This window comes from Diorhabda sublineata, chromosome 1 (assembly GCF_026230105.1).
Source record: "Diorhabda sublineata isolate icDioSubl1.1 chromosome 1, icDioSubl1.1, whole genome shotgun sequence".
Lineage (NCBI taxonomy): Eukaryota > Metazoa > Arthropoda > Insecta > Coleoptera > Chrysomelidae > Diorhabda > Diorhabda sublineata.
The window spans coordinates 15,644,760-15,669,124 of NC_079474.1; the positions used below are offsets into that span (position 1 = coordinate 15,644,760).

A 24,365-nucleotide genomic window follows, 5' to 3' on the forward strand; every position below is an offset into this window, starting at 1 on the left:
TATCTTATCCTTTTTGGAAAAAAGCTATGAAACCGCTATCGTACAAATCAATAGGAAGATTCAAATAATCTCCCTATTTTAATAATCTTTTCAACCCTCATTCAACGTCAAATAATAATTAGTTATTTATATTGCAAGAGATGGAAGTGTAAAAGTCGACAACGAAATCGGAAACTTTTCAAACAACCCTCGTAAGATTATTTTATATGCGATCACCGAAAATGTCGATTGAAAATGAAAACTTGAAGAAGATGTTAATGTGAATTTTATTAATCACGATAAACGTACCTCCTGACACTTCTGTAAGAATCTTCATTATATCCGGAAGGTCTTCTATCAATATTTCTGGTGGACATGTTCGGAATTCGTCTAATACGGCCTTAGGCAGTTTATATCTGGAAACAAAAAGAATTATTGCAGCATTCATCCTGTAAAACTATTAAGGAATTTGTTTTCCAAGTTAATGTTTCGGCAAGTGCTTTATATTTATATATAACAAAATTTGAGCGGGACCAAAGAATTTAGAGGGTCCCAAATGAGGCCAGCGACCTGCTTCGACAAAATTGTGATCCTAGAACGAATGGCATAGGATGGTATATCATCAGACTAATTACTACTGTTAAAAATCACTCGAAAGAAGCTTTCTAAGACATGGAAGCACAATTGCCAATCAGATCTCCTGATTTATAGCCATTAGATCATTTTTTTCCTACAGACAACATGTAAATCGGGATGAAATGAGAAATATACTGATGACAGATAATTTACATTAATTTAATTCGACAGTTTTTTCTTAAACAAAGGTCGTTTCATATACCAGGGGACGCGATATGTTCAATATTCTTATTTTTATATTGAATTTATGACCGTAATTTTAGTCTCCGATGATGAATATACAGAGAGTTAGTCACATGAGTAGAAATGATATTTTTCAAAATTTTTTTCTCGTAGATATATAAATACGAATTACTGTTAAAATCTAAAATGTTTTCCAGCCCTACAGGATTCCGGAATGTGCCAATCAAGTCGATTTGACTTTTGGCGATGAAGCACCATCCCGAACCATCGCAGGTTTTCCAAATTCAATAGCTACAAGATGATTTTCGTCGAAAATCGGTTGTTGTACCAGAAAACATCGATGCTGTGCGTAAACTGAGGCATATTTGGGCATGTATTCAACATTGGATCAACATTTAGCTGACAAAAGGTTTGTTTAAACAGCATGGTTCGATTGGTGCAAAAAATGGTGAAGAAATTCAATCTCGTACTTCAAAAGTCAAACTAGGGAAACTGGGGCAACCTAGAACGTTAAATTCTGAATCTTTTGTTTGCTAGAAATTTTCGAGAAAATCGGGGAAACTAATTGTTGAAGACGAATCATTTTCCATCACGAGAATGCGAGCTTTCACACATTAGTTCAAAAAGAAACGGTTTTGAACAGTAAAAACATCGAATTGAAGGTCATCCGCTGTGCAGTGCGGAATACTCAAAATTTGTGTAGCAACCCTCGTATACAAATTTTTATGTACAATCCAAAATCGGCTGTTGAGGGTGGTTGTTGTGCTATGAAACATCGATGCTGTGCCTGAATTAGAGCAACGTAGAACGTTCAATTCTGAATCTTTTGTTTTCTACAAATTTTCGAAAAAATCAGGGAAACTAATCTCTGAAGACGAATCATTTTCCTCAACGAGAATGTGAGTTTTCACAGATCAGTTAAAAAAAACCTTTTTTCAACAGTGAAAACATCGAATTGAAGGGTCATCCGCTGTGCAGTCCGGAATACTCAAAACTTGAGTAGCAACCCTCGTATAAAAAATATAAATTCAAATACTGATTTATTACTAGTCCTTTTTGTGATATAGGATGTCATAAATATGAGTTTATTTAATGTCTCTTGGTTTTCATATTTTCTTCAATCTATTAATTTTTTTTGTCACAATGAATTTTCATGTACAGTTGAAAAATAATTGTGTTTATCACTTGGCAATTATTCTTTATGAATGGATATTTTTTTATTTCAATTCAAAATAAATGAACTTTTAATGTGATCTGAGGTTATTGATATTGAATGTTATTTTACAACTCCAAGTTGTTGGTAATTAAAATAAATAACTAAAAATAATTGATGTTTATAAAAACAAATTCAAAAATTCCTAATCGTCACTTTTCAAATCTCTGATGAAATTATTTTGAAATTATCGTAAGACTAAGATAAAATATTTAATTATTTTATATGTTCATGAATTTTTATCAATTGCGTTGTTTGACATATAATGGGGGAAACTAACGAAAAAAAATGAGGAATCCAGTTAAAGAAAATTGGAGTCGAAAGAGGAAAATTGCACGAAAAATTAATGGAAATGGCAAAATACAGAAAAACCTTCATATTTACTATTTGCTATTAGTTATTTTTTATATTAATAAATTTTTATTTATTTATTATTATTATTAGTTTGTTTGATTGTATATTAATACGTATTTTTAATAATTAATTACAAATTATGATAATTTTCTTCAGAATGTCTCTTTATGACCATTGGTTTCTATGGAATGAACGACGCTGTAAAAATATACGTATCTACTGAACCATAAACCTTTTTGTTAAAAAATCGATTAAAAAAATAGTTTGTAATTTTGTTAGCTTATACAGATTGTCCCTGTGAAGTTACGGATTGTTAAACATTGGGCATGACCCGTCCCTGGCTTTTAGGTGTTCAATTTATAAAATATTCTGATTTTTCAACTTCAAAGGCCTATAACACACAAACGAGAAGTACAAAAAATGTTTTTTATGTCATAACATTATTTTCAAATCATCTACTCACTCCCGAATTTTTTCTATCAAACTATATAGGGTGTTAATCAAAAAACCATGTCATCAACTGCGAATTTTGCATTTTGGATTCGAGTGAAATAGTTGGAAAACTTATTGAATATACTGATATTGAATTTTTCTGTTCCAATTAGACAGAAACTGTCTCACCTTGTTTCTGATACCATACCAAAAAAATTACCTACACTTGAACAATTGAAAGACAATCAAATCAATCGAACACAAAAGAGTTTAACGATAAGATTTGAATTTGGGGAAAAATAAAGCAGAGCTTTTAGGAGCTGGAAACATTGACGGCTCTACAAAGACCTTAAAAGGTTCAATTATACCAGGGATAAGCCGAATGTTTTCTCAAAGAATGATTAAGACCGGGAAAAGATACACTTTTCAACTCTGACATAAGATGTATCTCAACATTAAACTGTATAAGTGAAACGTATTAAAACACCACACTAGAAATTATTGGAGATGCTACCAAATGGTACACGGATGGATCCAAAACATGCAGGTTACACACCAAGTATTTTCAAGAAATATATGCAGCTAGAAAACGCGTATAGTTCAATTTGGAAAAGAATTATCCCAAACAGGACGTCTTCACCCATATCCAACAGCCATTACGGCTCAAATACCATCGGATCTAAGCTGGAATACCTGGACCTGAACCCTTTTATATAAAAGGCTACAGGAGAATAGAAAAAACAAGGTTTGAGACAGAAAAATATACTTCTGGGAACAGGAGTCTTGGCGGGGCATTGCTCCTTCAATCGATCCTGAAGACGGTTGGTTTAGCAGAGGGTGAAACGTGCAAAATCTGCTAAATACAAATATAAAACACAATCTCTTGAAACGCTTTTAAATGAGTACAATAAGTCGATTTGGACATAAATTTTTAATTATTTCACTCGATTTGTCAACCACCTCTGTATTTTTGTTGTTTTTTTCACACCCTTGTAATTTTATAAAATGATAAACAATCCTCACCGAACACATTTTTAAAATAATCAAATTTTATGCGATCTCGCCCAAATATGTTTGTATTAATTACGAATTTCCAAAATGTTTGAATGACTAATACTAATGACGTATCAAGTAATAGTTTTGTTTTGAACCTACTAACTCGTGATTTCTCTTATCACCTACGTCACGTCTTATGACGTACGTTGTAGTCCAGTAAAATTAGAAAAAACGCTGCTCCATTCATAATATTTGAATATGGGTATAGTTCTTCAAATTTCAATACATTTTTTTCTCAGTGTATTTTATTATTGTAAAACGTCAAGGGGAATCCGGAGTTGTTGACATATAACGTTAGTCAATAAGTCGTGTGATTCACACACAGATGGCGCTGTCATTGTAAAATTCCTATGACGTTTCAAAAGACTATGTGTCAAATTTCATGATATTCATGATATAAATCAATTTCCGAGTGATTCGATCGTGGGTCAGAAAGTTCGAAGCTACTGGTTCGATTCTTAATCAGAATCCTACAGGACGCCCAAGATCAACAAGAACTGAAGACACAATTCAACAAGTTAGAACATCTTTGCGTCGCATTCAACTTGTGCAGAAATTACAACCGAAGCCCATTTTCACTTAAATGGACATGTCAATAGACAGAATTGGGCCGCAAAGAAGTGCAATCAACAAGATGGCGCGACACGTCATACTTCTAATGGCGGTCGTAAACCAGATGTTTGTTGGGAAACTGATATCTCGCCGATGTCACATTGCAAATCCGGATCTAGCACCATCGGATTTTTTTATGTAGAGATACCTGAAAAGAAGAGTCTACTCCAATAACCCAGCCACGCTTAATCAGTTTGAGATCTATGGTGCACACCTGGATGATGTTCTTTTCAAGAAATGAATTTCCCAGATTTATATTTCAAATAAAATATTCGTTTATATTATATTATAGATAACAATAATTTTTTTTTATATTATTTTTTTAAATTCGCAATATTTTCTGTCTCACCCTGTATTAATACCATACATCGATATAATTTTACCATATCACAGAACTCGACTTATTTGCGAGATTACAGTTAACTGTTATACCCGATCTACGTAGAACAAGTTCGCGGTATATCTTTGATTCGTCGGTGAATGAAACTCCGCCCCGCGAGAAATAACTAAGATGGCCGACCGCATCAGTCAATTTTATATTTACAACGCAATAATTTTTTGTCTTTCTTTTTGACGTTTGTCCTTTTTTGCGTCCTATTTCATTTTCTACAGTTTTTGTAATAATTTTTTTAATGCAAATTTTCATTTATCTATTATTTACATTTACAACTTAATTCGGAACTAAATCTTCACACATGCTAGTACGGCTCGATTATATACAAAATGCATATTCAACACGTTTTTTTGATTTTTTGCATATTTCACTTATATTCGCTTAATGAGACATATTTTTTTTAAATTTAACGACATATTTTTAGAAATTTATAGTTAATTTTGAATTTTTTTCTAATTTTTTTTATGTTTACTCAAATTTACGAATTTTTATGATACCAATAAAATTTTCCTCCATTTCGGCTTTTTCCTTATGTAAGAACATGTTTTTCGACTGTATGGGGTTCAATTAGAAATGTTTTGATTGTATTTCAATACGTATTTTCAATAAATAATTACAATTTATGATAATTTTCTTCAGAATGTCTCTTTATGACTGTTTCCTCGGCATGTACAACAATCTAAAAATCTGTTGATTCCCATAATGGTCATGCAAAAAAAGACTCTCTTATTGTCAATTAATGTCGCAGTCTATGATTACTATTCTTGTTTTTTGGAGACAAACAATTAGTTGAATATAGAAATTTTCTCAAATACTCTCAGACTTTCCAAGCATCCGTTGCAAGCATTTTGTGATTTGATCGAACCAATTTTCCTTTCTACGTCGTTTCAGTTAAGCGAATTCCATTTTTTGGTTCTTTTTACAGCAGTTTTCTGTTTCCTTTGCCTTCTGGTCGTTTTCTTTCTTAAATATTTGGTTTTATCTTTCCATTCAACTAAAGTTTGTCTTGAGGGATAAAAGACATTGAATATCGAGGAGTTTATTGCTTTGGTTTTTAACTTGATGTAGTCTAAAGCATCTGGTACCAAACAAAAACGTTTTGAACAATCAAAACATCGAATTGATGGGTCCTTGTTTGGCACCCAATAAATTGCAATGCCTACTTTTTACTTTTTACACCACCTGAAGAAGCGTTCAAACCACATGTTTTCGAGATACCTCAATTAAAAAAGTGTATCAAATTAATGGAGAATATTCTGAAAAACAATAAGAAAATATCCAATTATACACATTTGTTGATTACAAAACTTCAGTAGCAACCCTCGTATTTACCAAATTTTGTTGTAAAACACTCCTCCGGTAATTTTTAATTACGACAAATAACTATGAATTTATTTTTGCTAAAACTTAACTTACGATTTAAAAATAAAGATATCAAAAATGGTGATTCCCAAATAAATTTTTTTATTTCAAGAACTAAAGATATTTTTGTTATTTTCGTCCTTTTAACCGACTTAGGTTAGATTCTTTCACTTCGGCGATAAATTATTTCCAAGAAATACCATTTTTTTTTTGTTATAATGAAAGCCCCATCTACCCTGCGAAAGAATTGACAGTGGTTGTATTTCCGGCTGTTCTTTTACAATCTAACGTGATTTATATCGGCATATGTTTGTAGAAAATACAATCTCCAATTTTAAATGGAAATATGTACATTCGCTAAGCACAGAAGAAGTTTTTAAAATCAATCCAGACGAACCGAACCTTTTTTGCCATAGAAATATGATCACGATCAATGTCAAAATTGACTTTTCGAAAAGAATCAATCATCCGAAATTATATCTAATTGTTTTACTCAAAATGGCCCCCTTCAGATGCGGTTCTTCAGTAGGGCATTGAAGAAAAATATTTAAACACACACACACACACACACAGACACAGATTTATTAATCATAATTTCAAGTGTACTTGTATATAATTCAATTATCCAGCATAATTTTGGTAAAATTCGATACGTTACTGAAAAAATGGGCACGAGTACGAATTCCGAGGCTCCTGGATTTGATTATTCCATAATTCGACCCAAAATAAATCGAAAATGAAGAATGAATAATATCTCGCTTCGTTTTCGAGATATCGATACTTGAATTTGGAAAAAAATATTTTTATTTAATATTTGTATATGTTACAGACCGTTTCAAAGTTGTACAGTTTGAGAAGTAATTTTTCTTGATTCTAAAGCAAAATCATATAGAAGTCTACTTCAATTATTACTCGAGAAAAAAGTGAGGTTAGGAGATGACGACATTTTTAATACAGTCAACTTTGACGCCCTGTATATAGGAACCCACTGGTAGTAACAATTTGAAATTTCGATAATTTATGAATCATTTCCTCAAAAATCTATAAAACTTCAATAAATAAATGTATCATTAATAGAAACAAAGATATGAATAATTTTAAGAGATGACAATACTTTTTTCAACACCCTGTATCTTCATTATTGATTGTTGTACAACCTTCAAGACTGTATAGTTTGGGAAGTAATTTTTCTTAAATCTAAAGCAAAATCATATAGAAGTCTACTTCAATTATTACTCGAGAAAAAAGTGAGGTTAGGAGATGACGACATTTTTAATACAGTCAACTTTGACGCCCTGCATATAGGAACCCACTGGTAGTAACAATTTGAAATTTCGATAATTTATGAATCATTTCCTCAAAAATCTATAAAACTTCAATAAATAAATGTATCATTAATAGAAACAAAGATATGAATAATTTTAAGAGATGACAATACTTTTTTCAACACCCTGTATCTTCATTATTGATTGTTGTACAACCTTCAAGACTGTATAGTTTGGGAAGTAATTTTTCTTAAATCTAAAGCAAAATCATATAGAACTCTACTTCAATTATTACTCGAGAAAAAAGTGAGGTTAGGAGATGACGACATTTTTAATACAGTCAACTTTGACGCCCTGCATATAGGAACCCACTGGTAGTAACAATTTGAAATTTCGATAATTTATGAATCATTTCCTCAAAAATCTATAAAACTTCAATAAATAAATGTATCATTAATAGAAACAAAGATATGAATAATTTTAAGAGATGACAATACTTTTTTCAACACCCTGTATCTTCATTATTGATTGTTGTACAACCTTCAAGACTGTATAGTTTGGGAAGTAATTTTTCTTAAATCTAAAGCAAAATCATATAGAAGTCTACTTCAATTATTACTCGAGAAAAAAGTGAGGTTAGGAGATGACGACATTTTTAATACAGTCAACTTTGACGCCCTGCATATAGGAACCCACTGGTAGTAACAATTTGAAATTTCGATAATTTATGAATCATTTCCTCAAAAATCTATAAAACTTCAATAAATAAATGTATCATTAATAGAAACAAAGATATGAATAATTTTAAGAGATGACAATACTTTTTTCAACACCCTGTATCTTCATTATTGATTGTTGTACAACCTTCAAGACTGTATAGTTTGGGAAGTAATTTTTCTTAAATCTAAAGCAAAATCATATAGAACTCTACTTCAATTATTACTCGAGAAAAAAGTGAGGTTAGGAGATGACGACATTTTTAATACAGTCAACTTTGACGCCCTGCATATAGGAACCCACTGGTAGTAACAATTTGAAATTTCGATAATTTATGAATCATTTCCTCAAAAATCTATAAAACTTCAATAAATAAATGTATCATTAATAGAAACAAAGATATGAATAATTTTAAGAGATGACAATACTTTTTTCAACACCCTGTATCTTCATTATTGATTGTTGTACAACCTTCAAGACTGTATAGTTTGGGAAGTAATTTTTCTTAAATCTAAAGCAAAATCATATAGAACTCTACTTCAATTATTACTCGAGAAAAAAGTGAGGTTAGGAGATGACGACATTTTTAATACAGTCAACTTTGACGCCCTGTATATAGGAACCCACTGGTAGTAACAATTTGAAATTTCGATAATTTATGAATCATTTCCTCAAAAATCTATAAAACTTCAATAAATAAATGTATCATTAATAGAAACAAAGATATGAATAATTTTAAGAGATGACAATACTTTTTTCAACACCCTGTATCTTCATTATTGATTGTTGTACAACCTTCAAGACTGTATAGTTTGGGAAGTAATTTTTCTTAAATCTAAAGCAAAATCATATAGAAGTCTACTTCAATTATTACTCGAGAAAAAAGTGAGGTTAGGAGATGACATTTTTAATACAGTCAACTTTGACGCCCTGCATATAGGAACCCACTGGTAGTAACAATTTGAAATTTCGATAATTTATGAATCATTTCCTCAAAAATCTATAAAACTTCAATAAATAAATGTATCATTAATAGAAACAAAGATATGAATAATTTTAAGAGATGACAATACTTTTTTCAACACCCTGTATCTTCATTATTGATTGTTGTACAACCTTCAAGACTGTATAGTTTGGGAAGTAATTTTTCTTAAATCTAAAGCAAAATCATATAGAACTCTACTTCAATTATTACTCGAGAAAAAAGTGAGGTTAGGAGATGACGACATTTTTAATACAGTCAACTTTGACGCCCTGTATATAGGAACCCACTGGTAGTAACAATTTGAAATTTCGATAATTTATGAATCATTTCCTCAAAAATCTATAAAACTTCAATAAATAAATGTATCATTAATAGAAACAAAGATATGAATAATTTTAAGAGATGACAATACTTTTTTCAACACCCTGTATCTTCATTATTGATTGTTGTACAACCTTCAAGACTGTATAGTTTGGGAAGTAATTTTTCTTAAATCTAAAGCAAAATCATATAGAACTCTACTTCAATTATTACTCGAGAAAAAAGTGAGGTTAGGAGATGACGACATTTTTAATACAGTCAACTTTGACGCCCTGTATATAGGAACCCACTGGTAGTAACAATTTGTAATTTCGATAATCTATGAATCATTTCCTCAAAAATCGATACAACTTCAATAAATAAATGTATCTTTAATAGAAACAAAGATATGAATAATTTTAAGAGATGACACCACTTTTTTCAACACCCTGTATCTTCATTATTGATTGTTGTACAACCTTCAAAACTGTATAGTTTGGGAAGTAAATTTTCTTGATTCTAATGCAAAATCGTATAGAACTCTAATTCAATTATTACACGAGGAAAAAGTGAGGTTAGGAGATGACGACATTTTTAATACAGTCAACTTTGACGCCCTGTATATAGGAACCCACTGGTAGTAACAATTTGTAATTTCGATAATTTATGAATCATTTCCTCAAAAATCGATACAACTTCAATAAATAAATGTATCTTTAATAGAAACAAAGATATGAATAATTTTAAGAGATGACAATACTTTTTTCAACACCCTGTATCTTCATTATTGATTGTTGTACAACCTTCAAGACTGTATAGTTTGGGAAGTCATTTTTCTTAAATCTAAAGCAAAATCATATAGAACTCTACTTCAATTATTACTCGAGAAAAAAGTGAGGTTAGGAGATGACGACATTTTTAATACAGTCAACTTTGACGCCCTGTATATAGGAACCCACTGGTAGTAACAATTTGTAATTTCGATAATCTATGAATCATTTCCTCAAAAATCGATACAACTTCAATAAATAAATGTATCTTTAATAGAAACAAAGATATGAATAATTTTAAGAGATGACACCACTTTTTTCAACACCCTGTATCTTCATTATTGATTGTTGTACATCCTTCAAAACTGTATAGTTTGGGAAGTAATTTTTTTTAAATCTAAAGCAAAATCATATAGAAGTCTACTTCAATTATTACTCGAGAAAAAAGTGAGGTTAGGAGATGACATTTTTAATACAGTCAACTTTGACGCCCTGCATATAGGAACCCACTGGTAGTAAAAATTTGAAATTTCTATAATTTATGAATCATTTCCTCAAAAATCGATACAACTTCAATAAATAAATGTATCTTTAATAGAAACAAAGATATGAATAATTTTAAGAGATGACAATACTTTTTTCAACACCCTGTATCTTCATTATTGATTGTTGTACAACCTTCAAAACTGTATAGTTTGGGAAGTAATTTTTCTTAAATCTAAAGCAAAATCATATAGAATTCTAATTCAATTATTACACGAGGAAAAAGTGAGGTTAGGAGATGACGACATTTTTAATACAGTCAACTTTGACGCCCTGTATATAGGAACCCACTGGTAGTAACAATTTGAAATTTCGATAATTTATGAATCATTTCCTCAAAAATCTATAAAACTTCAATAAATAAATGTATCATTAATAGAAACAAAGATATGAATAATTTTAAGAGATGACAATACTTTTTTCAACACCCTGTATCTTCATTATTGATTGTTGTACAACCTTCAAGACTGTATAGTTTGGGAAGTAATTTTTCTTAAATCTAAAGCAAAATCATATAGAACTCTACTTCAATTATTACTCGAGAAAAAAGTGAGGTTAGGAGATGACGACATTTTTAATACAGTCAACTTTGACGCCCTGTATATAGGAACCCACTGGTAGTAACAATTTGAAATTTCGATAATTTATGAATCATTTCCTCAAAAATCTATAAAACTTCAATAAATAAATGTATCATTAATAGAAACAAAGATATGAATAATTTTAAGAGATGACAATACTTTTTTCAACACCCTGTATCTTCATTATTGATTGTTGTACAACCTTCAAGACTGTATAGTTTGGGAAGTAATTTTTCTTAAATCTAAAGCAAAATCATATAGAAGTCTACTTCAATTATTACTCGAGAAAAAAGTGAGGTTAGGAGATGACGACATTTTTAATACAGTCAACTTTGACGCCCTGCATATAGGAACCCACTGGTAGTAACAATTTGAAATTTCGATAATTTATGAATCATTTCCTCAAAAATCTATAAAACTTCAATAAATAAATGTATCATTAATAGAAACAAAGATATGAATAATTTTAAGAGATGACAATACTTTTTTCAACACCCTGTATCTTCATTGTTGATTGTTGTACAACCTTCAAGACTGTATAGTTTGGGAAGTAATTTTTCTTAAATCTAAAGCAAAATCATATAGAACTCTACTTCAATTATTACTCGAGAAAAAAGTGAGGTTAGGAGATGACGACATTTTTAATACAGTCAACTTTGACGCCCTGCATATAGGAACCCACTGGTAGTAACAATTTGAAATTTCGATAATTTATGAATCATTTCCTCAAAAATCTATAAAACTTCAATAAATAAATGTATCATTAATAGAAACAAAGATATGAATAATTTTAAGAGATGACAATACTTTTTTCAACACCCTGTATCTTCATTATTGATTGTTGTACAACCTTCAAGACTGTATAGTTTGGGAAGTAATTTTTCTTAAATCTAAAGCAAAATCATATAGAAGTCTACTTCAATTATTACTCGAGAAAAAAGTGAGGTTAGGAGATGACGACATTTTTAATACAGTCAACTTTGACGCCCTGCATATAGGAACCCACTGGTAGTAACAATTTGAAATTTCGATAATTTATGAATCATTTCCTCAAAAATCTATAAAACTTCAATAAATAAATGTATCATTAATAGAAACAAAGATATGAATAATTTTAAGAGATGACAATACTTTTTTCAACACCCTGTATCTTCATTATTGATTGTTGTACAACCTTCAAGACTGTATAGTTTGGGAAGTAATTTTTCTTAAATCTAAAGCAAAATCATATAGAACTCTACTTCAATTATTACTCGAGAAAAAAGTGAGGTTAGGAGATGACGACATTTTTAATACAGTCAACTTTGACGCCCTGCATATAGGAACCCACTGGTAGTAACAATTTGAAATTTCGATAATTTATGAATCATTTCCTCAAAAATCTATAAAACTTCAATAAATAAATGTATCATTAATAGAAACAAAGATATGAATAATTTTAAGAGATGACAATACTTTTTTCAACACCCTGTATCTTCATTATTGATTGTTGTACAACCTTCAAGACTGTATAGTTTGGGAAGTAATTTTTCTTAAATCTAAAGCAAAATCATATAGAACTCTACTTCAATTATTACTCGAGAAAAAAGTGAGGTTAGGAGATGACGACATTTTTAATACAGTCAACTTTGACGCCCTGTATATAGGAACCCACTGGTAGTAACAATTTGAAATTTCGATAATTTATGAATCATTTCCTCAAAAATCTATAAAACTTCAATAAATAAATGTATCATTAATAGAAACAAAGATATGAATAATTTTAAGAGATGACAATACTTTTTTCAACACCCTGTATCTTCATTATTGATTGTTGTACAACCTTCAAGACTGTATAGTTTGGGAAGTAATTTTTCTTAAATCTAAAGCAAAATCATATAGAAGTCTACTTCAATTATTACTCGAGAAAAAAGTGAGGTTAGGAGATGACGACATTTTTAATACAGTCAACTTTGACGCCCTGCATATAGGAACCCACTGGTAGTAACAATTTGAAATTTCGATAATTTATGAATCATTTCCTCAAAAATCTATAAAACTTCAATAAATAAATGTATCATTAATAGAAACAAAGATATGAATAATTTTAAGAGATGACAATACTTTTTTCAACACCCTGTATCTTCATTATTGATTGTTGTACAACCTTCAAGACTGTATAGTTTGGGAAGTAATTTTTCTTAAATCTAAAGCAAAATCATATAGAACTCTACTTCAATTATTACTCGAGAAAAAAGTGAGGTTAGGAGATGACGACATTTTTAATACAGTCAACTTTGACGCCCTGTATATAGGAACCCACTGGTAGTAACAATTTGAAATTTCGATAATTTATGAATCATTTCCTCAAAAATCTATAAAACTTCAATAAATAAATGTATCATTAATAGAAACAAAGATATGAATAATTTTAAGAGATGACAATACTTTTTTCAACACCCTGTATCTTCATTATTGATTGTTGTACAACCTTCAAGACTGTATAGTTTGGGAAGTAATTTTTCTTAAATCTAAAGCAAAATCATATAGAACTCTACTTCAATTATTACTCGAGAAAAAAGTGAGGTTAGGAGATGACGACATTTTTAATACAGTCAACTTTGACGCCCTGTATATAGGAACCCACTGGTAGTAACAATTTGTAATTTCGATAATCTATGAATCATTTCCTCAAAAATCGATACAACTTCAATAAATAAATGTATCTTTAATAGAAACAAAGATATGAATAATTTTAAGAGATGACACCACTTTTTTCAACACCCTGTATCTTCATTATTGATTGTTGTACAACCTTCAAAACTGTATAGTTTGGGAAGTAAATTTTCTTGATTCTAATGCAAAATCGTATAGAACTCTAATTCAATTATTACACGAGGAAAAAGTGAGGTTAGGAGATGACGACATTTTTAATACAGTCAACTTTGACGCCCTGTATATAGGAACCCACTGGTAGTAACAATTTGTAATTTCGATAATTTATGAATCATTTCCTCAAAAATCGATACAACTTCAATAAATAAATGTATCTTTAATAGAAACAAAGATATGAATAATTTTAAGAGATGACAATACTTTTTTCAACACCCTGTATCTTCATTATTGATTGTTGTACAACCTTCAAGACTGTATAGTTTGGGAAGTCATTTTTCTTAAATCTAAAGCAAAATCATATAGAACTCTACTTCAATTATTACTCGAGAAAAAAGTGAGGTTAGGAGATGACGACATTTTTAATACAGTCAACTTTGACGCCCTGTATATAGGAACCCACTGGTAGTAACAATTTGTAATTTCGATAATCTATGAATCATTTCCTCAAAAATCGATACAACTTCAATAAATAAATGTATCTTTAATAGAAACAAAGATATGAATAATTTTAAGAGATGACACCACTTTTTTCAACACCCTGTATCTTCATTATTGATTGTTGTACATCCTTCAAAACTGTATAGTTTGGGAAGTAATTTTTTTTAAATCTAAAGCAAAATCATATAGAACTCTACTTCAATTATTACACGAGAAAAAAGTGAGGTTAGGAGATGACGACATTTTTAATACAGTCAACTTTGACGCCCTGTATATAGGAACCCACTGGTAGTAAAAATTTGAAATTTCTATAATTTATGAATCATTTCCTCAAAAATCGATACAACTTCAATAAATAAATGTATCTTTAATAGAAACAAAGATATGAATAATTTTAAGAGATGACAATACTTTTTTCAACACCCTGTATCTTCATTATTGATTGTTGTACAACCTTCAAAACTGTATAGTTTGGGAAGTAATTTTTCTTAAATCTAAAGCAAAATCATATAGAATTCTAATTCAATTATTACACGAGGAAAAAGTGAGGTTAGGAGATGACGACATTTTTAATACAGTCAACTTTGACGCCCTGTATATAGGAACCCACTGGTAGTAACAATTTGAAATTTCGATAATTTATGAATCATTTCCTCAAAAATCTATAAAACTTCAATAAATAAATGTATCATTAATAGAAACAAAGATATGAATAATTTTAAGAGATGACAATACTTTTTTCAACACCCTGTATCTTCATTATTGATTGTTGTACAACGTTCAAAACTGTATAATTTGGGAAGTAAATTTTCTTGATTCTAATGCAAAATCGTATAGAACTCAAATTCAATTATTACACGAGGAAAAAGTGAGGTTAGGAGATGACGACATTTTTAATAAAGTCAACTTTGACGCTCTATATATTGGAAACCACTGGTAGTAACAATTTGAAATTTCGATAATATATGAACCAATTCCTCATAAATCTATTAAACTTCAATAAATAAATGTATCTTTAATAGAAACAAAGATATGAATAATTTTAAGAGATGACAATACTTTTTTTCAACACCCTGTATCCTCATTATTGATTGTTGTACATCCTTCAAAACTGTATAGTTTGGGAAGTAATTTTTCCTGATTCCAATGCAATATAGTATAGAGCTCTACTTCAATTATTACACGAGACAAAAGTGAGGTTAGGAGATGACGACAACATATGAAATATAGACCGTATATAAAAGGACTGAGGATATAAGTCTAAATGTGTAAAAAGCTTGTCTTTTAATGAACTGTCGAGTCCGTTTGTAAAAAATCTAGTCTATTTATATACGGACCAGCTGCACCTACGCCATATGTATATTTCTAAGATATTTAAACACTTTTTTTTAATTATTTATTATAGAAATTATTATACATAAAAATACTACCTAATCTAACTTTTGAACGCATTCAGAACCTAACCTAACCTAACCTAAATAAATAACTTTTGAAATCATTCAGAACCTAACCTAACTTAACCTAAATAAATAACTTTTGAAAGCATTCGGAATTTTTGCTCGAAAAAGTATTTTACATTAAATATTGTTTTTTTATTTTATAAATAACGAAAAACAGCCGACAATTCTTTATGAAAAACATCAAATTATTCATGTATTTATCGTATGTTAAATTATATTCATCACAGAGTAATGAAAGTTATCAAAAAGGGCTAATTTTGTTATAAACATTTTTGTTCAATATAATTTTCGAGTATCAGGATAAATAATATGAAAATTAAATAAAAAAATTTTTTTTATTGAATATGAAGAGATAAAATATTCATTTCAAGTATTGAACGCCATCTGTTTCAATAAAGCGAATTTTGAACTAAAGTTTGATTATAACTTTAAGTATCGATATCTCGAAAACGAAGAGAGATATCAAAAAATTTCATTCTTCATTTTCGATTCATTTTGGCCTAATTAAGCCAAATCCGCTGTTAAATCGGCGCCAAGGAAATCGTACTCTCCTCAAAAACTGGGAATGTGAAACCGAAAACAATTTTGAAAGGCCAAAAATAACAAAAACTATTAATAAAAGGAATATTATTTCAAATTTAGTTGATCAAGATCCAATAGTTATCGCGATGAATATGGCAAAAAACAAATACGTCTTCTTCAAGTACCTGGAGGATACTTAAACAGCAACAGCTGAAGATTCATTATGGACAAGTCCTAGAGATCTAATCAGAAGATTTACTGGTTAGAGTGGATTTTTGAAACAAACATTACAAGAAACGACAACCCTCAATCCAAACAAGTTATAGTTTGGTGTTTTTACAAGCTTTTGTCTATAATGTTTCGACAATAAAAACATTTTTCTCTTTTTTTTTAAATAAATTTAAACGTTTCTTTAGTATCTCACTGTATAATTGGTAGTTTAAGCTTCATCTGCAGTGACAAATCGCCGGAATAAATCTATCGAATTACATTGGAACATAGCCAGGCAGTCAATGAAACTTGTAGTTGTTCATAGTTAAGCAAACGCTTCAATTATTTCACATCTTAATCTTATACAGGGTGATTCATTAAGAATATCGATTGGCAAATATTTCTAGTTTCCTAGATACTGGAATATTCCAGTTTAAAGATGGATATTGATTTCAATTATAAATTATAATTATCGTATATTCGGAAATGGTAAATAAAATTTGTTTATTATTGACGTACTGATGAATCTGGGTGGAATATTTTTATTTTTAACCCGGTCATTTGAAAATAAAAGTCATCTAGATGATGTATTATTCATTCGATTGAGCTCAAGAAAGTAAACATTGCGTGACAGTTATTGCAGCCTACTCGCTATTCTGCAATTCAACACGTTGACTGCCAATGCAATTTCCACAATTCCATTTAATCGCATTAAACCATTTAAATGAAAATTTAAATAAAAAGTTATCACTGAAAGGTATAGAAAATATAGGATTATAAAAAAAATTTCATTTCTTAGTTGAATTATGTAAAAAAACACTTTAGGTTTATGCGTTATTTTGTAGTTGGCAGTTAACATGTTAAAATATATATTTCAGTAAAATTCGCGATAATCAGGGAGCTCGTAAGTGTCGAGAGGGGATTTTTAGCTTGACGATTACCGCTACCATGTAGGAAACCCCAGACTTAAACTACGGGGCTTAGTTTGGGCCAACGCTTGATCTGGGCCAGTCTATAGTCAGCCGGCCCTGGCTGAACTGAACTGAACAATTAGTAGAGTCCCACCAAGTCTGACATTAAAAGTAATAATAGGATCCAGACCAGTCTTGCTTTTATCTAGACAACCAGGCCTGGTCCAGGCTTCCAAACCAAGCGAGAGACATCCCAGTTATCATACCAGAGTACCACCAAGTCCCATGGCTTCCAAGCTAGGGTCAGAGTTGTACATTCTTGCCCCAAGTCCAGTGTAGACCCATCGTAAAATCCTATATAGGGAGTGTTCGAGAACTTTCTTTACTTCAGTGATCATTTGTGATAGTGACACTGTTCCCACATATTTCTGCCATATCACACTCTCAAAAGAGGATATTATTCAGCGCGTTTCCTCAGATATAGCGCAATACAACAGTTCAATAACCATAACTGGTTGGGAAAAAAACTAAAGATCTCGAGGATCTCAAAGCGACCATTCAGAATTTTCTTCCGGGACAGTTGGTTTTCGACAAATCAATCGATTCCGTTATAAACCAGGATGACTATCCCAAGGAGTTTTTACTGGAATTGCCTGGATTACCACCTTCTATTTTGTAGTTAAAAGTAGGATCAGTTGTCATCATCAACCTCGACTGTGCAAAAAATAGAAAGGAGATGATGTATACCGAAGTTTCCAACAGATTTACCATTCGATTTTGAACGTTTACAATTTCCGGTACGTCTGGACTTTGCGATGACCATAAATAAATCGCAAGGCCAGTCGTTGGAAGTTGTAGTTTCCCTGTTCCGCACGATTATAAATCGCGCTTCGGAAAACCGTCATCCGTCAGTATTTCAGGAAAACTCTGTTTTGTAAGTAAGCAACATCATGTGAAATTAATCGAAAATGATTATTTTTGTTTGTTGTAAGTTTATTTTATATAAAAATTTATCGATTGAGGCAGTAACTGCAAATAATGGGAAAAATTGGTTTTAGTGGCAGGAAAAACCCCGCTTTTCCTGGACTATAACTGCATTGAATTAAAAGACTTACACTTGTATTTGCATGGTTCGAATGACATGAACAAGCCACCTGTTGCAACATATAATGAGATCGAGTACATAATTGTTTCCACCCTTTTAAAGGTGTTAATTGTATATTATTTCATAAATTTGCCAACGATTTTTTTAATAAAAACCCATTGTATTGGTCGTTTATACGACGGAATAATTTACGGGACACAAGAATTTCAATTTACTTTCAACACAGAGCTACAGGATGTTTCGGAAAACGGAGTAATGGGAAAAATCTATGAGGTTATGGCGGTGCTTTTGGTATACAACTCTTTTAAAGAAAATGGACAAAACAAGGAAAAGAAGAGACGGATTAGAGAATACCTGAAATCTATTAGAATGTTTTAGTATATAGATTTCCATATTTTTATGTAGATTATTCAGCCATTTGTCTGATCAAAGTTTTTCTTCTTTTTTTCAAAATAAAGGTATTAAAATTGAGATTTGCATACCTTGATTCATTTAACAGAAAATATCTTGTAGATAACTGACATATTACCGCAAATTACAGCACATTTTGATTAAAAAAAATAAGGAATAGTGAGTTACGGACCTGGAAATTAATCTTTTATAAAATAATCATTTGTTAACTTGTATTTTATTATGCACACTTTTATTTTAGATTTAGATTTTTGGTGAAGATTTTTTAGCTTTTGTTCAATTATTTTATTGTACTAATAAAATTGTTTTTTTGTTTTTAACAAAAGTGTTTCATCGCGAAAACACGTAATTAGTCTAAATAAGAAGTGTACGCAGATATTTTCGATGACACGTTGAGTAAAAGACAATTATAACCAATGAGAGTTTTTTCAGAAAAAAGTAGCAAAATTTCATAATTTTCATTTCCACTGACATAAATAAATGAAAAAAATGTCAAATTAAAAGTACGCGGCATTGTGGTAGATTTATATAAAAAAATCATACAATCTTTGATGCAAATTTTGAAATAAAAAATGAATTTAGGAATTAATTTGCAAAAAAGGGACATTTAGGGACTTAAAATAGAAAAAAGGACTATTAGGGACCTCACTAAAGGCTCATTACGAGTCTGGAAATAATGATTTTCATGTGCGCGCTGGACAAAACCTAGCAAGAGAAGTCAGGCAAGTACAAAAACATCCTTTTCTGGACTGGAAATGAACGGTAATTAGTGCTCCATATATTTTTAAAAACATCTTATAGTTAATGGCACTAACTAGTGCTGATTTGTTACCAGCAAAATCCAGGTCTAATGGCGGGTTTACACCCTACGACAAATTGAACGACAAATCGTCGTTGACAAGTTGTAACGATTTGTCGAATATCGCATGTCCGTTTACACGTACCGACTTTTCGTTCAAGTCAGTATTTTCTCCTGTGTGTAGTGAATTGTGAAGTGCTTTCCAGCAATGGAGGAATTACTGTTATGGTATATGTACATAACTTGCCTTGCAACAAGTGTGAAGAGGAAATGTTAACATTCCCTGTAATAAACTTACAAAAAAGACCCTAGACCCTGGTTCAAATGGGTTTACTAACCTCATTTATGTTTCCTTCTTCGGTTTCATCGAATGTGTTTTTGGAAATCCTTGCTGGTTCGACGTCGTTCAAGAAATGGAGATGTTCGAAATACCACAGATTTGGTTTATAAACTTCATCACTACCTGCTCCGGATTTCAGGGAGTTGTTTATTTTGTTTTGTTCCCTTTTATATACTGTTCTAAATGAGTTGATTTTTTTGACAACTGTAGATCTGTCTGCTTTTGGGTCGATCCCTTGATATTTTTTCACTAACTCGGCGTAGGCTAAGTCCTTCTTGTTTCTGTCAGAATAATCCTTGCTTTTGGTTTGCCACAAGCATGTAGAGTTTCGGTACAATTCAATGAACTCTAACAGGAACTCCCGAGAGGCTTGACGTAGGTCCGACATTTCACCGAAGCAAACTTATAAGAAAAACTGATTAACAACAAAAACTTTCACTCAAAACCAGAAAATACAAAATTTACTACACTGTCTAGATGGCTTCACAACGGCAGAACTGAGGTACTTCGCTCCAAAAATAGAACTTAGGTGACCGATTTGACGGAGTCTCCGTTTACACGTTCCGACTTGTCGATGAAGCCCTCCGACTTGTCGTTGCAAGAGAAGTTTGTGGAAATTTGCACCAACCTTCCAACCTGGCTCCAACTCAGACAAGTCGTAACGACTTGCGGTTTACACACACCGACTTGCATGCAACGACAACGACATACAACGTTCAGACAAGTTGTTACGATTTATCGTAACGTGTAAACCCGCCTTAAATAAGAACAAGACTATCAACTTTTTATTAGAGATGTTTCGATAACAAAATTTTTCGATTCTCGATACCAATACCTAAAAATCGATTTTCGATTCTCCATACATAAAAAATCGATTCTCGATTCTTGTTTCTGATACTATCGATTTATAATAGCCGCTTGTAAAAAAAGTTCTCTTACTAGAAACATATTCATAATTTGTTTGGATAACCTACAAACCAATTTTAAAATATCTATACAGGGATACATGAGGCAAATAAGGCAAATAAAAAAAAACAATGGTTTAATAAACATTTTTTCATTTTGAAATCAAGTTGGACCAATCCTTAACAGAGGGAAACGTCAAGTTATTTGGTTTTTTGGTTATTGTATCAAAAATCAAAGTTACTTTAAAAGCAGGATATTTCTATGCTCTACACCTAATATATCAAGGCAGGTTGTTTAAACAAAGAAAAATAATTTAACAAATGATTTTTCAAAATATGATAGTTTCATTTTGATTCGTTTTGAACGTTCCATGTAGTAAAAATGACGTTCTACAAAACACTTTCGGAACGCTCTGGAGTAGACAACTTCAATATTGACAGTTGACAGTTTCACTTCGATGATTTTGCATAACCTTAAATTTTTAATTTTCTGAAATTTGTTTTATCCGAAGTTTTGTCTAAATTAATGAATAACAATGAATGATAATGAAAATATTGCAAATACCATTAAGTAATCATTATATTGTTCAATCGATAAAATGTTTATAATTCTCTATTATTTATTTTATTTTTTCAGTGTAATTGAAAAAGTTTGGGATCTTATGCGTCATCTAAACTAAATTTTCAGACTCGTCTAACAAAGTAGCACTTTAAGTATTCGGCATACAAATAACTATTTCCTTTGATTTACTGGTATCAGATCGACTTTTTGGGATCGATTCTCAATATCGATATCGAGAATAGACTCATCCCTAATTTTTATAGAAAACGAGTAGATAAAAAAAACAAGAATATGAAATCTTCCACGTTATGGAGTCTGTTTTCAACGCTAAAAAGATGTCTAGCTATAAAAAAAATTGCTGTTAACACAAAATATCCAAAAATTATTAGTTTTTTGAAGCTGTGGGCTGTGTATCAAAAAAATGCGAAGCTTCAGGTGAACAATCAGTATCCCAGCCAACTCCGATCTTTATAAAATTTGACATACATAATTCACATGGAATAAGGAAGTTTGTGACCAAAATTGGTTCGGCAGAAACGTCTACATTCAGAGATTCAGGGAAGGTTCGATGTGGTTCACAGTGCTAAGCACCAAAACCTATCCTAATCAAGGTTAGAATGAACTTGACAGTATCTTCTATCTAAATACTACTTTGAAGAGTCGACCACGTTCCTCTGCGTTTTTATATGTATTTGAAAGGAGAAGAGCCCATCGTTCAACTGTACCCTCACTGGAACAAACCTCAAGATTTAACTTAACTATCCGAAGAAGCTGTAAGTGACTCACTGACCACTACTACTTAGACCCAGGAGGTGTTGCCATCTCGCGGCAAATAGAAGAAGAAGAAGAAATCATCGTACATGATAGCAAATCTGTCACAATCACAGAACAAACTACAGAAAAGTCGAAAGAGAAAGCTGAAAAAGAAGGAAAAGGAGTGTTTGCATATTCGGAAAGAAAGAAAAACCTGTTCAAAATTATATAAAAAAAGAAACAGCCGTTTCACAAGAAAAACCTGCTTTCACTGACCACTATTCCTTAGACCGAGACGGTGTTGCCATCTCGCGGCAAAAAGATGAACCAAAACTGTCATTTGTAACAACCTAACCTAATATTTGATTGGAGTGCACTGTGATAGTTTTATCCACGACATTCATCTTTGTATATAAATTCGAAAACGGTATTAAGGTTTATTGCTGTAAGGGAATTTCATCTATAAAGAAGTGAACGGAATCAATATGAGCAACACGCCTCTGGAGATGGCCGTCGCAAGTTAATTGTGTTACGTTTCAATCAGAATGGAAATAAATAAATTTGGCTTCCAATTTATCCATAAATGGGGTAGTTTTTTACGAAATATTCCACTATAATAGATATTAGAACCAAATTTTTTTCGAAGTTCAATTTATACTAATTCGAAACAATTAAAAATAACCTTTAACGACTTTAACATATCAATTTGATAAATTCCCACGATCATATTTAATTTTATTTTATAGTAAGACACAAATAATATTTGTAGCCCTTGTGGTATATCCTATGAAAGGGTTAGACGCCACCCTTAGAATCTTAAATTAGAATGGGAAGGGAGATCAAGGGGCTATGATTTTAATTCGTGTTAAATCCTATTTTAAATCGTACTTCATACGAAGGGGTAATTATCCCCTTATTTTTTTTATTCAAAGGTTAAACCTGTTCCCAAAATATTGTTTCTACGACTGATAATGTGATAACGACCGTTTTTTGTGTTCATCTACAAATATATATAAAATAAACTAAGACAAGCGTACTGAATCTCTAGAAACAGCGTAGTTTCGTTGAGATCTAGGCGTTCGGGATCTGCTCGCTTCGCTACTCCGAGGAAAAGTTTCTTTAATAGTTCAATCCTTGATTTGTTTCGTATAAGTAACGGTCTCATGACACGATGTTATGTTGGTTTTTCCTCAATTGTACTATCAAGAATATCGGAGAGGATTATGTACTATTAAAATATAATAAAATTTATGAAAGAAAATTTACAAAATAAGGTAACTTGGAATTCCTTGAGTGAGGTATCGGTCAGTCAGGAATCGAAGGATTATTGTTTTATTGAGGAAGTTGTTCGGGGAAACAAAGCGACCGCATTTGATGAAAGTGCTTTTCCAACAAGAAAACGCACTTGGTTAACATTTTGATCGGATAAGGACATTATCGCATATTTTTAAAAGAAAGATTGCAAATATTTGGAAGGGTTAAAAATATTGTACAGACCTAATGGAAAACACGTCATTATTACGCTGGACACTTTTCAAACAACCCTCGTATTTTATGAGGTTACATTTTTCTTATTTGTTGTAGAAAGAAGGTTCTGTCTCTTGTACCAATTTCTTCCGCTATTGTTAGGTATCTTTCACTTCTATAGGTTATTTTTTCTTATTTTTCCCTTTTCGTTTTTCTCGTTTAGCTG

The 24,365-nt window shown here is 31.1% G+C and overlaps 1 protein-coding gene across 3 annotated transcripts in view; it reads right to left on the reverse strand.

Moving 5' to 3' along the window:
• Positions 1-24,365, reverse strand: part of LOC130452425 (serine/threonine-protein phosphatase 4 regulatory subunit 1-like) — a 115,772-nt gene that overhangs the window by 20,702 nt on the left and 70,705 nt on the right. For all 3 annotated transcript variants that reach the window (XM_056791701.1, XM_056791702.1, XM_056791703.1), the window contains one exon: positions 289-395. In XM_056791701.1, coding sequence (XP_056647679.1) covers positions 289-395 — 107 coding nt within the window. The remainder of the gene's footprint in view (positions 1-288; positions 396-24,365) is intronic.